Raw genomic sequence first — 12,194 nt, forward strand, 5'->3', positions numbered from 1 at the left:
TGACTTGTAAACCCTTAGGCAACCAATTGGAGTCCCATGTAAAGCAAAGGTGGCCAAACTGTTGCTCCACATTCTGTCTTGAGTCGGTCCTGACAGGCTACACGAGGCCTCTGACACCAAGGCCAAGGCCTGGGGGCCTGAGCTCCTCTAAGACATACCCACCTGCTCTGGCCCCATAAGGTGCGTGGCCCTGACGTTCATCCTCACAGCAACAAAGTCATGAGCATATCACTCAGGACTTCAGAGGGAGGGAGTGGGCCCAGGTTGGGTTATTCCAGCACGCAGGTGAGTTTATCACCAAGGGATTGCAACATCCTTGCAAAACCCCTGGAATCATGACAGAGGCTCTTGTTTGTGCATATTCACCAAGGATCCAGAGATTTGAAGATGTGCGTCAAAAGCCTTCATGTTTTGTATCTTTTCTGAGCAAGCATTACATTTAGGTATGTGTTCTAAGGATTTTGTATGTGAACAAAAAATTAGCTATTCAACTTTTAAAACAATGATGTATCATTATAAAGGGTCTAAGTGTCCAAAAATAGGAAATGGGAAGATACTATAAACCTCACACCATCTGAAAAAGTAGCTCCACATTAAAATTAACATGAAATAGAGATGACAAGGAAAAGAAAGAATTAACTATTGAAGACAGTTTAGGGTAAAGAACATTCAAATTATTTCTTAAAGGACAGGATGTTGGTATTTCTAGTGATGGCCTTTTAGAATGACCAATGGGCCCTGAAAATGCTCTCAAGAGGAGGCCCTATGAGAGAAAAATGAAATCTTGCCTTAGGCTTTCCTCTGAGAGCCAGGTCTTAACAGTAGAGGGACACAGTCCCCCACCTGCCTGTGCATCAGAATCACCCGGGAACTGGTTAAAAACTCTCCAGTCACGGGACGCCTGGGTGGCTCAGTTGGTTAAGCATCTGCCTTCGGCTCAGTCATGATCCCAGGTCCTGGGATCGAGCCCCGTGTAGGGTTCCCTCCTCAGCGGGGAGTCTGTTTCTCCCTCTCCCTCTGTCCCTGTCCCCTGCTCATGCTCTCTCTCTCTCAACTAAATAAATAAAGTCTTAAAAGAAAAAACAAATAAAACAACACTCTCCAGTCATCCCCAACCCCCCCGGCTCCAGAACTGGGACCTCCAAGGGGGCGGGCGGGGTGGAAGCTTCCCCACTTAGCCAGTGAGCCTCAGGCACGGGGACTCGCTTCAGCGCCCAGTTTAGGAAAGACGGTCTGCTGGAGAGACCCGAATCCCAGTTTAAGTTTTAGATCTGCAGCGTGACTCCAGGCGTCCTTTTCTCCATCTATAAAGTGGGACTAACCCTGCGTTCCCCTCCTAGAAAGAGAACGTGGGGTCGTGGCCTGTGGAGAGCGGGAGGCTGAGTTCGGAAAAAGATCGCCCCGTGGGGCCGTCCACATTCCCAGCGGGGTGGGCGCGGGGTGCCAACGCGGAGAGGGGCCTTCCCCTTCGGCAGGGCCGAGCGCGCAGAAGAAGTACCACCATTCTGACGGCGGGGTACAGATGCCAAACGCTGGGCCCCACGCCCGAGGACATCTGAGCCCCAAGTCGTGTTCCACGAGAGGCTGGGGCACATCGGGGTTAGCAAGTAGCGGGTCCGGCGAGGACGCCCCCACCTACCTGCCCAGAGCTCCGAGGTGATGTGAGGGGCCATCGGGGAGGCCATCACCGTCAGGGCACACAGCGCGTCCTCAAACTCGGGGCTGTGGAGGACCACTCTCTGAGAAGCTTGCTGAGGAACAGAAAAGAACAGTGGAAGAATACTGAGCTGCATGGAACGAGCCAGGGTACGGAAGGCCAGAGACCCAAGCAGGTAGGCAGAAACCCTCCATCCCACCCACGTTTGCTCCGGACCCTGAACTCGCCCCTTTTAATCACAGTATTAAAAGTAGAGCAGCGGGGCGCCTGGGTGGCTCAGTCGGTTAAGCGACTGCCTTCGGCTCAGGTCATGATCCTGGAGTCCCGGGATCGGGTCCCGCATCGGGCTTCCTGGTCGGCAGGGAGTCTGCTTCTCCCTCTGACCCTCCCCCCTCTCATGCTCTCTCTCTCTCTCATTCTCTCTCTCAAATAAATAAAATCTTTAAAAAAAAAAAAAAGTAGAGCAGCAACAGCGACAACATGCACACTACTCCTCACGGAGCACGCACTACGCCCCCGGTCTGAGGCGGACTCGTGTAGTTCCCACCACCAGTCCCCTTGGAGGGTGCTGTTCTTACCCCACTGGACGGGTGGGGCGGCTAAGGACCGCCGAAGGGGAGCAATCTGCCCCCAGGTACGTGGCTGTCCAAGTGACGCGGTCCCCATGAGAATCCAGCTGTGTCTTTTTTTTTTAGCTTTTTATTTATTTTTTAATTTTTTAAAAAAGATTTTATTTATTCATTTGAGAGACAGAGAGAGCACACGCACATGGGAGAGGGGCAGAGGGAGAGGGAGAAGCAGGCTCCCAGCAGCTCTGTCTTAAATCAGAGTTAAACTCCCGACCGCTCTTCGAGGTTTCCCGTGCACTGCAGGACCGGTAAGACATGCAGAGAGACTTGCTCACGGGCTTTGCAACGTGCAGCGCCCAGAGCAGGGGTCCTTCTGCCCCCTCGGGGATCTCGGCGGGGGTCATCCTTCTATTAAGCAGCTGTGCCGGTAACACCCGGTTTCTTCCTGCGGTGCTGCTAGTCACATAACGCAGCCACACCCATTTAACTTATGGGGTACCTACTCCAAAAGGGCACGGTTTCTGCCCTCAAGGAGTTTACAGCCAATTGGGGAGAAAAGTGACAAATGAATCCAGGGTGTCACAGGATTCCACAGGGTGTCGGTGGGGAGAGAGGGTGGGGAGCGAAGCAGGGTATGAGCCGGCGAGTGTAGACCAAGGACAGCCTGGAGGGAAGCGGGCTGTGGGAAGAACCACAGTACTGAGTTTCCCAAAGGCTAGCTTCCCCTGCTCAGTGGGGAGCCTGCTTCTCCCTCTCCCTCTGCTGCTCCCCCTGCTTGTGCTCTCTCTGTGTCGAATACATAAACAAGATCTTTAAAAAACACACACACTCAGCAAAGAAAATCTGGGAAATGCAAAACCACTCACAATTATATCAAACAGGAAAAAAAAACTGATGTATTTATCCTGGTCTCCAAAATGCAAAAATATGTGAATATACACATCTGTCCACATACCCTTTTGCTCGACTGGAATTTTTATCCTATGAGCACATCTGTATTGTATGTTTATTTGATGTTATATCATGAACAATTTCTGGTACTAGGGATTCCTGGAAGACACGACGTGAATGGTGGTGGCACATTTCCTCACTATTGATATGACATGAATCATTTCACGATTTTCCCATTGGAGACAGCTGGGGTTCTACGTCTCTGTGATTATAAGTCACCTGCCAATGGGCAGCCCGGAATCAAAGGGTCTAAACAATCGTAGGGATGCCAACCTCGGAGCCGAAGTTCCTCCTGGCAAGGCTACATTAACCACGGCCACCGATGGGGTGTGTCGCTGTCCCACTGTCCTTGTCATAGCACGGACTTTATGTTATAAAGTCTCTACAAATCTGATAGGTTAAAAAAAATAGCATTGCGTTTTTAATTTGCGTTTCACGATAATTAGTAAGGCAAATATTTTTTTTCTGCCAAGTTTACAGATGATTTCTATATCACTTTCTGTGGGTGATTTTCTTTTCACATCCTTTGATCATTTTTAGGTCAGCTATTTTTATATTCATATGTAAAGAGCTCTTTACATATCAAGGATGTTAAGCCTCATGTCTGACATATTTGTTATAAAATGTTTTCCTCAGTTTTTACCTGCTTTGTAGCACGGCATGTTTTTTTTTTTTTTCAAAGATTTTATTTATTTATTTGAGAGAGAGAGAGAGAGAAAGAGCACAAGAGGGGGGAGCGGGAGAGGGAGAAGCAGACTCCCTGCCGAGCAGGGAGCCCGATGTGGGACTCGATCCCGGGACTCCAGGACAATGCCCTGAGCCGAAGGCAGTCGCTTAACCAACTGAGCCACCCAGGCGCCCTCGGCATGTTTTAATATACTAAAAATGGTAAGTTTTATGTAGTCAAACCTGTAAATTTCTTCCACTGTTCTTAAAGTTTGGGGAGAGCTTCATTATAAAAGGCATGTGGTAATAGCTTTAATGTACATTTTTTGTTGTTGTTGTTTGTTGTCCAATCAGCTAACCACTTGCCTAACCTCCATTTGTTGACAAATCCTTCCCCTGGCAAGAAAAATTCTATTCACATGTGGCAAGAAGAGGAATCTATGCTAAAAAGGCTGACTTTTGCTTTTAGTGAGCACAAATCTGACCTGTCCAGGTTAAAGGAGTGTAACATGTTAATGATGCCAAGGGGGTATCAGATCAATCAGGAGAGCAGGCAGCGGAAGCAGGAAGAAAAGAGAAGAGCAGGGAGAGAAGGGGGCTCAAGTCTGGTCCTGATCTGTCACTAATCAACCAGACACGTCATCGAACCTCCCTGCGTGTCAGTGTCCTCATCTGCAAAATATGGGGGTGGGGGAGGGGAGTGAGGGGGTGGGCTTTGGACCAGACAACCTTTAAGAACCTTCCAGCTATAAAACTAGGTTGTGACTATGGAAAACAGGCTTCTTTAAGATAACAGAGCCACACCAAGGAGGTGACACCATGGTCCTGCTCTCTGTCCACCATCCAGGACCCTGCAGGCCACCTCACAATGTGGCTCGAGGCCACCCACCCTCCCCTGTTACCAGCAAATAAGGACAGGAGAGCCACTTACCAGGAGGGCACTGCTGAGTCCCATCAGCTGAGAAATTACAGAATTCAGTGAGAAGTCCTCTGTGAAATGGGCAGTCACCTATGGATAAAAGTTGAATTATTCACTTTCTTCAAAATCCCTTTGAGCTTTCCACAAAAAACCAATGCAACACAACAATAAAGCAAATGAATTATCCAAAAAAATGTGAATTAAATGAATGCAATCAAAGATATTTATAAATGCTTTCACTATCTCGGATAATCACGGTAATGTTTCATCGGTACAAAGATTTTCAAAATCAGGGTCAATGATGTTTCCACTGTTCAGCGTTTCCTCCCCCCCACATCTGGGACAGTGTTGGTTCTCCCAGCAGGGACATCAGACGCTTCTAACCACCCAGACAGGAGGCAGGACCTGCAGATGAGCAAACATCAAAACAACAGTCACCGGGAGATGGGGTACAGGATGTCCCTTCCCTGTGGCTCCGTGACTTTCACTCACAACGAAGGTTATTCATATAAGGGATAAGGTGAGTTTTGCATTTTCAAATATGGAGTCAACATAAGAACACTCAAGCTGACTTGTCAGCTTCTTCCTGTTTGTGTGCTTCTTGATTTCAACCACGGCCAAGAATACAGAAAAACAACACATCTAAAGATGTCAAGAGTTTCCAACTTGTCGAAATACCCCAGTTCTATGATCTGACAGAAGAGAAGAATGTGCCAAATCCAGACAGGAAGTATGTGGCATGAAAACAGTCATTCAGGCATCATTCACATCACAAAGGTCAACTGAGTGAGCTCTGTGTCTCTACACTAGAGTAGAGTGGATGGGAATATACCCTGAGGACATGTCACCGAGGGGCGCCTGGGTGGCTCAGTCGTTAGCGTCTGCCTTCGGCTCAGGTCATGATCCCAGGGTCCTGGGATCGAGCCCCGCATCGGGCTCCCTGCTCGGCAGGAGGCCTGCTTCTCCCTCTCCCACTCCCCCTGCTTGTGTTCCCTCTCTCGCTGTCTCTCTCTCTCTATCGAATAAATAAATAAAGCTTAAAAAAAAAAAAGAAGTGTCACCGAATGAGACCATGCTGGACCCAGGGCCTCATGAAAACCCTGTTTCTTCAATGTCATCAGTTACCAAAGTCCAAAAAAGTGACCTTGGCTGACTTTAAAAGTTCAAATCAGCAATTCTAAAAAATAAAAATAACAGTAAAAATTCGGCCTAAGGAGTGACACCCCCTAAAAATAGCTCCGGATCCCCTAAATGCCTTCTTTCAAAAACATATGACATTTTCTTCACAAAGTGCTTAAAAAGGCAAAGGTCGTGGCATGGTATCGGACTTCTAAAGAAGAAATTTATAGGGATTTGTTATCAGTGAAGAATCTTTTAAAATGAGTCAGGGGTGCCTGCCTCAGTCAGTGGAGCATGCGACTTTTAATCTCGGGGGCATGAGTTCGAGCCCCACGTTGGGTGTGGAGATTACTTAAAAATAAAATCTTTAAAAAAGAAAAAAAAATGATTTTAGACAATAAAACATTCTCTAAGAGGGTAACACGAACACATCATTTATTTGCAAAAATTAACCCACAATAATTCACACAGATACTGTGTAACAACGTAACTGGGTGCGGAAGGCCTCACTATGCGGAGCACCCAGGAACTTGGATTCTCGGCTCTGGGCCTCATCTCTGTCCCCATCTGTAAAATGAGGAGGCCAAAGAGCAGCCTCTTCATGCCCCTTCCAGTGCTACACTTCTGTTTCTGTTCATCCCGTATGCAGTGTGTCAGCAGCGTGACCCTGCATTTGGTTCTCTGCCCGAGCGTGAAGCGTGGAGCCTGTGGGAAGGGGGCGGCCTCCCGAGATCTGGGATGGACACGTGGTGGATACCGTTGGAGGAAGCCCTTTGCTGAGAGCATGTCTTTCCATGAGAGCACGTGGCCGGCTGCTCCAGCTTGGTGAGCTACTCGACACGGTGAGGGAACCCTTCAAGGCCGGGGGGATGCCAGAGTGAGGAAGGAGGAAGGCCAACAGCGGCCCGCCCCAAGGCAGGGTGGTCCACCCGGACCATGCGTGCTCAGTCACAGAATTAACCAGCACCCCCGGAAAGCTCCTGACCTCAGAGATGACCGAGTTCTTGTACTCCCAGAGCTTCTTGCTCTCGGCTCTCTCCTCGTCACTCAGCAGCTGGGGCCGGGGAGCCGTCCCGGGAGCCCTGGCCTCGATGAAGCGGGTCACCAAGGCCCACAGACGCTGTTGCCACCTCAGCACCCCGGGAAGGGCATCGGCTGAGTTTCACGTTGGGACACGAGAGAGCGAGAAAGACAGACACGTGAATGACTGATGTGGTTCTCCCCAAGCCCAGAGAGGCACGGGTGCGTTGAAGACATGCTTCATTGTGCCCCGATGGGAGTGACGGGGGCCACCCTGGCCTCCAGCTTCCGGGAGCTCAGAGCAGCACAGACTCCGTCACACCCCAGAGCCCCGGGTATCCGGCGCACTGGACCGCAGGGCTCCTCAGAGTGCCGCCCACCAACAAGCTCAGAAGCCTGGGCCACGATGGGCCCCGTGCCCAGCTGCCTTGAGTAAGAACGCCTGCTGCCGCAGAGGTGTCCCCAAAGACGCCTGTGCCCACACGTGCGCCCTCTGTACGTCCCCAGTGATTCCAACGCAGCCCGTTTTGGGACTGGCCCCTGTGCCACACTTATCACGGGCAAGGGCATGCGGCATAACCGTGATCCAGGCATCTGGTCAAATAAATAAATAAATAAAATCTTTTTTTTTTTTTTTTTTTTTTTTTTAAGATTTTATTTATTTATTCATGAGAGACAGAGAGAGAGAGAGAGAGGGAGGCAGAGGGAGAAGCAGGCTCCCAAGGAGCAGGGAGCCCGATGCGGGACTCGATCCCAGGACCCTGAGATCATGACCTGAGCCGAAGGCAGACGCTCAACCATCTGAGCCACCCAGGCGCCCTAAATAAATAAAATCTTAAAAACCGTGATCTGGGGGCTTCTGCCACAGTAACCCTTGGGGCAGACGGCGGAAGGAAAACTGAATGACCACTGGACCGTGTATTCTAGGACATCCAGATACCCAACAAGATTTTACTCACGCCTTTTCAGATCTAACCAACCCTGCAGAGACAAATCTCCCCTGAGGGGGGCGCTCTGGAGGCTGCTGTGGGTGAGGGAGGGGGTCACAGGGAACATCAGGAGCAGGCCCCAGGGCGGGGTTTTCTGGGCTGGGAAGGGGTGATGACCCTGCCCTAGAACAAACCTTTCAGGGTAGATCAAGAGGGGACTGGCCTCCGTGGACCACAGAGGGGCCCCAGAGTGGCATGGAAGCCAATCTGGCTCCCGGGGAATGTTCTCCAGCGGAATGATGTAAAACCTGCATCAGCAACACCACAGACTTGCCAAAGGCAGGTTCCTGGGGCCCCCCGGATGCTGTGTCAGGAGGTCTGGGGTGAGGACTGGGAATCCACAATGGCCAGCAGCCCCCCCGACATTCTGAGGTTCATTCCATCTGGGAACCCCAGGCTAAGAATGGCACAGGATGTCGGACAAACCACGCTACTCGCTTCATGGAACTGATTCCTAGAAACCTTACTACTGTCTTCAGCCCGGACATTTCCTTTCCCTGAACTCCTCCGGTGTCCGGGGCAGATCACAAAGGAGGCGGGGGAGAGGAAGGGGCCTTACTCTTCACATCCCACAAGATGTCCTTCTCAGGAGGGGCGGCGAAAAGGATGTAGAGCCGGATGGTGTCGATGCCGTACTGCTCGATGACCTCCTCAGGGTCCACCCCGTTGTGTTTGGACTTGCTCATCTTCTCCCACGTCACCTCCAACCTCTCCTTCGTTTCTGCATGAACAGGAACAGCACCTGCACGCCGGAAAAACACACGGGGACGGAAGGTGTGGCTCTAGGCGGTTCTACACAAGCACATTCAATAAGAGGAATTCGAAGTGTCCATGTGAAGGATCCCACAAACTCGCTCAACACACCCCTTTCTCTCTCTCTACCGTGTATCACAGGAAGTGTTTTCGTTTTGAAACGAGTGAGGCCCACCTCCCACCCCAAACCTTCCCTTCGGGAGCACAGCACGGTTGTGATGGCCCGTACCTGCTTCTTCACCCCAAAACGAGACAAAGCAACTTCCTGCTCTATAAAAGCAAACTACGTTTATACAAAAGAGAAAGTAAAAAACGGCAGCAAAGCTTTGCCTGTTTTGCTGTTTTCTTTATGGATGCACGGTCTCCTCTGGGAGCCGGCAGCTGACCAGTCAGGGTCTCTCGCGAGCAGGCTCCGTGGAACTAGCTCACTGGGCTCACATGGAATGCCATGTGCCCTGTTCTTTGGAAGTGGCTCCTCCCCACCCCGCACACCACCGGTCCCGAGGGTGCTGACAGAGAAGGCCTTCTATGGCTAGGGTGGGATGAGGTGACCTTGTGGCCAAGCTCCAGGGGCTGGGACAAGGAAGGACATCTGGCAAGGCCAAGGTCTTTCTCAGGACCCGGAACTGAGAGACAGAAGCTCTTGTTTCAATGTTGCCGGGCACTGGAACCGTAAAGTCCTAAGGAGATGGGGCCAGACATGGCATCGTGGCTCCCCAAGGTCACCTTGTGCCCTGGAGTTGGGGCAGGGCAGAAGCCAAGCCTGGCGGAGGAAGGAGAACAGGGCAGAAAAACAGAGGAAAGGAGGAAGAGGAACCAGGGGCCATCGAAGGAGAGAGGAGAAAGTCCTAGGACTGGCATCTGTGTGGCACCCGTGGTTGCGGGCATGCTGTGAGGCCTGGCTGGAGTGCCGGCAGCTTGCTTGGGGTGACATCTCTATATCCTGTGCTCCACCTGCCTTTGGGTGCATTTCTGTTCCTTCCAGCTAGATAGTCCCAGACTCCAATGGCAACCAAACTCCCAAGGGACTGATGTATGTACCTAAGAACTAATTCCATACTTTAGCAGAAGCGCACCCATTAAGGAGATGGAAGCCTGCCCTTGCTTCTCTCCCAGCGGGCAAGTCTGCGTGGGAAGGGAAAAGATGTTCACAACACTGTCTGGCCCCATGACATCGGAGCCAAGGGAGACTGAAGTTGCTTTATCCGGGCTGTCCGTTTACCCTGCACACCTCCTCCGGGCTGTAGCTACTCTTTCCAGCACCGTTGTGCAAATTAGGAAAAAGCCAACTATCAGGGCAGAGCAGTTGAGAAGTAGGAAAAAGGTGCCCTCTCTTGGCAAATGTGGCCCTGAGTGTATGGTGTGGCAAGAGGCTGGATTTCAGGCCCTGCTCACCCCCTTGGCTGGGTGCCTTTGGGCAGTGCACACGCTGCACAACTGTACATGGCAGCCCTGCCCTTAACACAGACAGCACTTCACTACCAACTGAAATGTACGTGCGCTTTGGATTTGGCTCCTTTCCCCTCTGGCCCGTGTTGGCGAAACAATTTCTGCTCTTCCAGCTTCTTTTTCTCCCTCGGACCATTCCAAACCCTGATATATTACTGCATTAATTAGGTAATTCCATTGATGGCTTCCACCTAAATCTTTTCTCTAGTGTTTGGTTTGGGACGCTGCCTACCATTAGGGGGTTGTTGGGTTTACATGATCGCCTCTGTTGTGCCCTGGGTTTTCTAAGCTGAATGGTGCCCCTATGTACCCCCCACTCCCATTTTCTACTGATTTCACTGGTAGGCTGGGTGCACATGACATCGTCACGGTGCCACCTCAAGATCTGCTGCGAGGAACTACCCCTGAGCAAAAGTGCAAGGGAAGTCAGGGGAGTGCCAGACAGGGCTGCTCCAGGGTGCTGAAGGGGTTCAGTATCGGGGTGGCCCCGAGGGGCTGACATGCGCCTTGAGACCACCTAGGGAGAAGTGCTGGGATACCCCAGCCTTAGAAGAGTGCCTCTTGGGTCTCGGGGCTCTGTTCCTGAGACGCCATGTCAAACATGAGCGAGGACATGAGGTGATGCCCCAGCTGACTTTGGGTTACATACAAACGAAAACCCCGCCAGAAGCAAATGGACGCTGGATGGGGCTGGGGCCGATGGGCGGGCAGCCATCCTGGCTCCAGCCTTCAGAGGACACCGGCCCACAGCAGGCAGAGGCCTGGAGACCCTGGATTTTCTACCCAGCCGAGGCCCCGGGCAAACACTTGCTTTGGCCTGATGTACCTGGATGGGTCCAGATGGGCATTTTTCTTACCTGTGAGATCTACTTCCTCTCTCTGGAGATACTGTCCTGATGGTCGGCGGAATGTCTGCCCCTTGATAAGGCCTTGGGCCAGCAGCTTATGGAAAGGCTCTCTGAGGAAAGGTAACAGGAAAAGAAATCGATGGGTGGGGATTTGAAGCATCCAGAAGACAGCAATACAAACCTTCTCAGCTGATGGACAGAGACAGCTGCCCTTCACGAAAGCAGGTGGGCTGGCCAATGCCACTTGGAAACCCAACTGGAACAAAGCGCTCCTTATAAAGCAGTGATAAGAACGTTAATTCATACCAGCAGGTATTAACTGCTTTCCACTTGGCGAAGTGGCAAGAGCGCTAGCTTCAGATTTGGAAGGCCTGGATTTGAATCTGTCTCCTACTCCGTGAATTCTAGGAGCCAAGGCAAGTCCCTTACCTGTTCTTAGCAGCTGTTGGCTTATCTGTCAAGTAGAGGCAATAAAAATCTGTCCAAGGGCTGTTGGGAAGATTCGAGTAAATGAATGCCTGAAAATACTCGTAAATTTTGAAGAACCATAAATATGTCAGCTACGTGCTGAGTCCAGCATCAGGAAGGGCTCAAGAGCATGCAGAGAGGTTGAAGTTGGGGCTCTGTTCAAGCAGGCTGCTTTTCCCTCAACCTTGCAGACAGTGCTTACTCACATTCTTTAAAAAAATGTGTAAGTTGGGGCGCCTGTGTGGCTCAGTCTGCCTTCGGCTCAGGTCATGATCTCAGGGTCCTGGGATCGAGCCCCACATCGGGCTCCCTGCTCGGCGGGAAGCCTGCTTCTCCCTCCCCCACTCCCCGTGCTTGTGTTCCCTCTCTCGTTGTGCCTCTCTGTCAAATAAATAAATAAAATCTTAAAAAAAAAATGTGTAAGTCACACAAATTAATCGTGCATCTGGCCTTTCCATTCAAATTCATTACCCTCTGTTCAAATTCATTACCCACCCTGAGGAGACAGTTGTTATTAATTGTATGGTGACTACACCTGGAAAAGTCTGGAGACTGTTCTGAATGCCTTTTCCATACATATGTGTATATATATAGTTTTGTATAATTTTCTTGGATTTAAATAGATCATAATGCACACACTACTTCGTGGTATTTCATTTAACCATAGGAAGGATTTTTCCACGACAGTCTCAGCTTTAAACCGTTGTCTGACAGTCAAATGCACTTGGATCTTATGAGGCATTTGAATATGGTAGCGCCTTGAAGGGGGAGCCATGGTGTCCGTGG

At 50.7% G+C, this 12,194-nt stretch overlaps 1 protein-coding gene across 1 annotated transcript in view; it reads right to left on the bottom strand.

Annotated features, from left to right (window-relative positions):
* Positions 1-12,194, bottom strand: part of LARS2 (leucyl-tRNA synthetase 2, mitochondrial) — a 148,207-nt gene that overhangs the window by 15,595 nt on the left and 120,418 nt on the right. Inside the window, exons 15-19 of the mRNA XM_021683065.1 lie at positions 10,950-11,050; positions 8,450-8,632; positions 6,867-7,036; positions 4,775-4,852; positions 1,640-1,751 (exon numbers count right to left, since the gene is read on the bottom strand). Of these exons, the coding sequence (XP_021538740.1) occupies positions 1,640-1,751; positions 4,775-4,852; positions 6,867-7,036; positions 8,450-8,632; positions 10,950-11,050 (644 nt within the window). The remainder of the gene's footprint in view (positions 1-1,639; positions 1,752-4,774; positions 4,853-6,866; positions 7,037-8,449; positions 8,633-10,949; positions 11,051-12,194) is intronic.

The sequence above is a fragment of the Neomonachus schauinslandi genome, chromosome 1, assembly GCF_002201575.2.
Source record: "Neomonachus schauinslandi chromosome 1, ASM220157v2, whole genome shotgun sequence".
Lineage (NCBI taxonomy): Eukaryota > Metazoa > Chordata > Mammalia > Carnivora > Phocidae > Neomonachus > Neomonachus schauinslandi.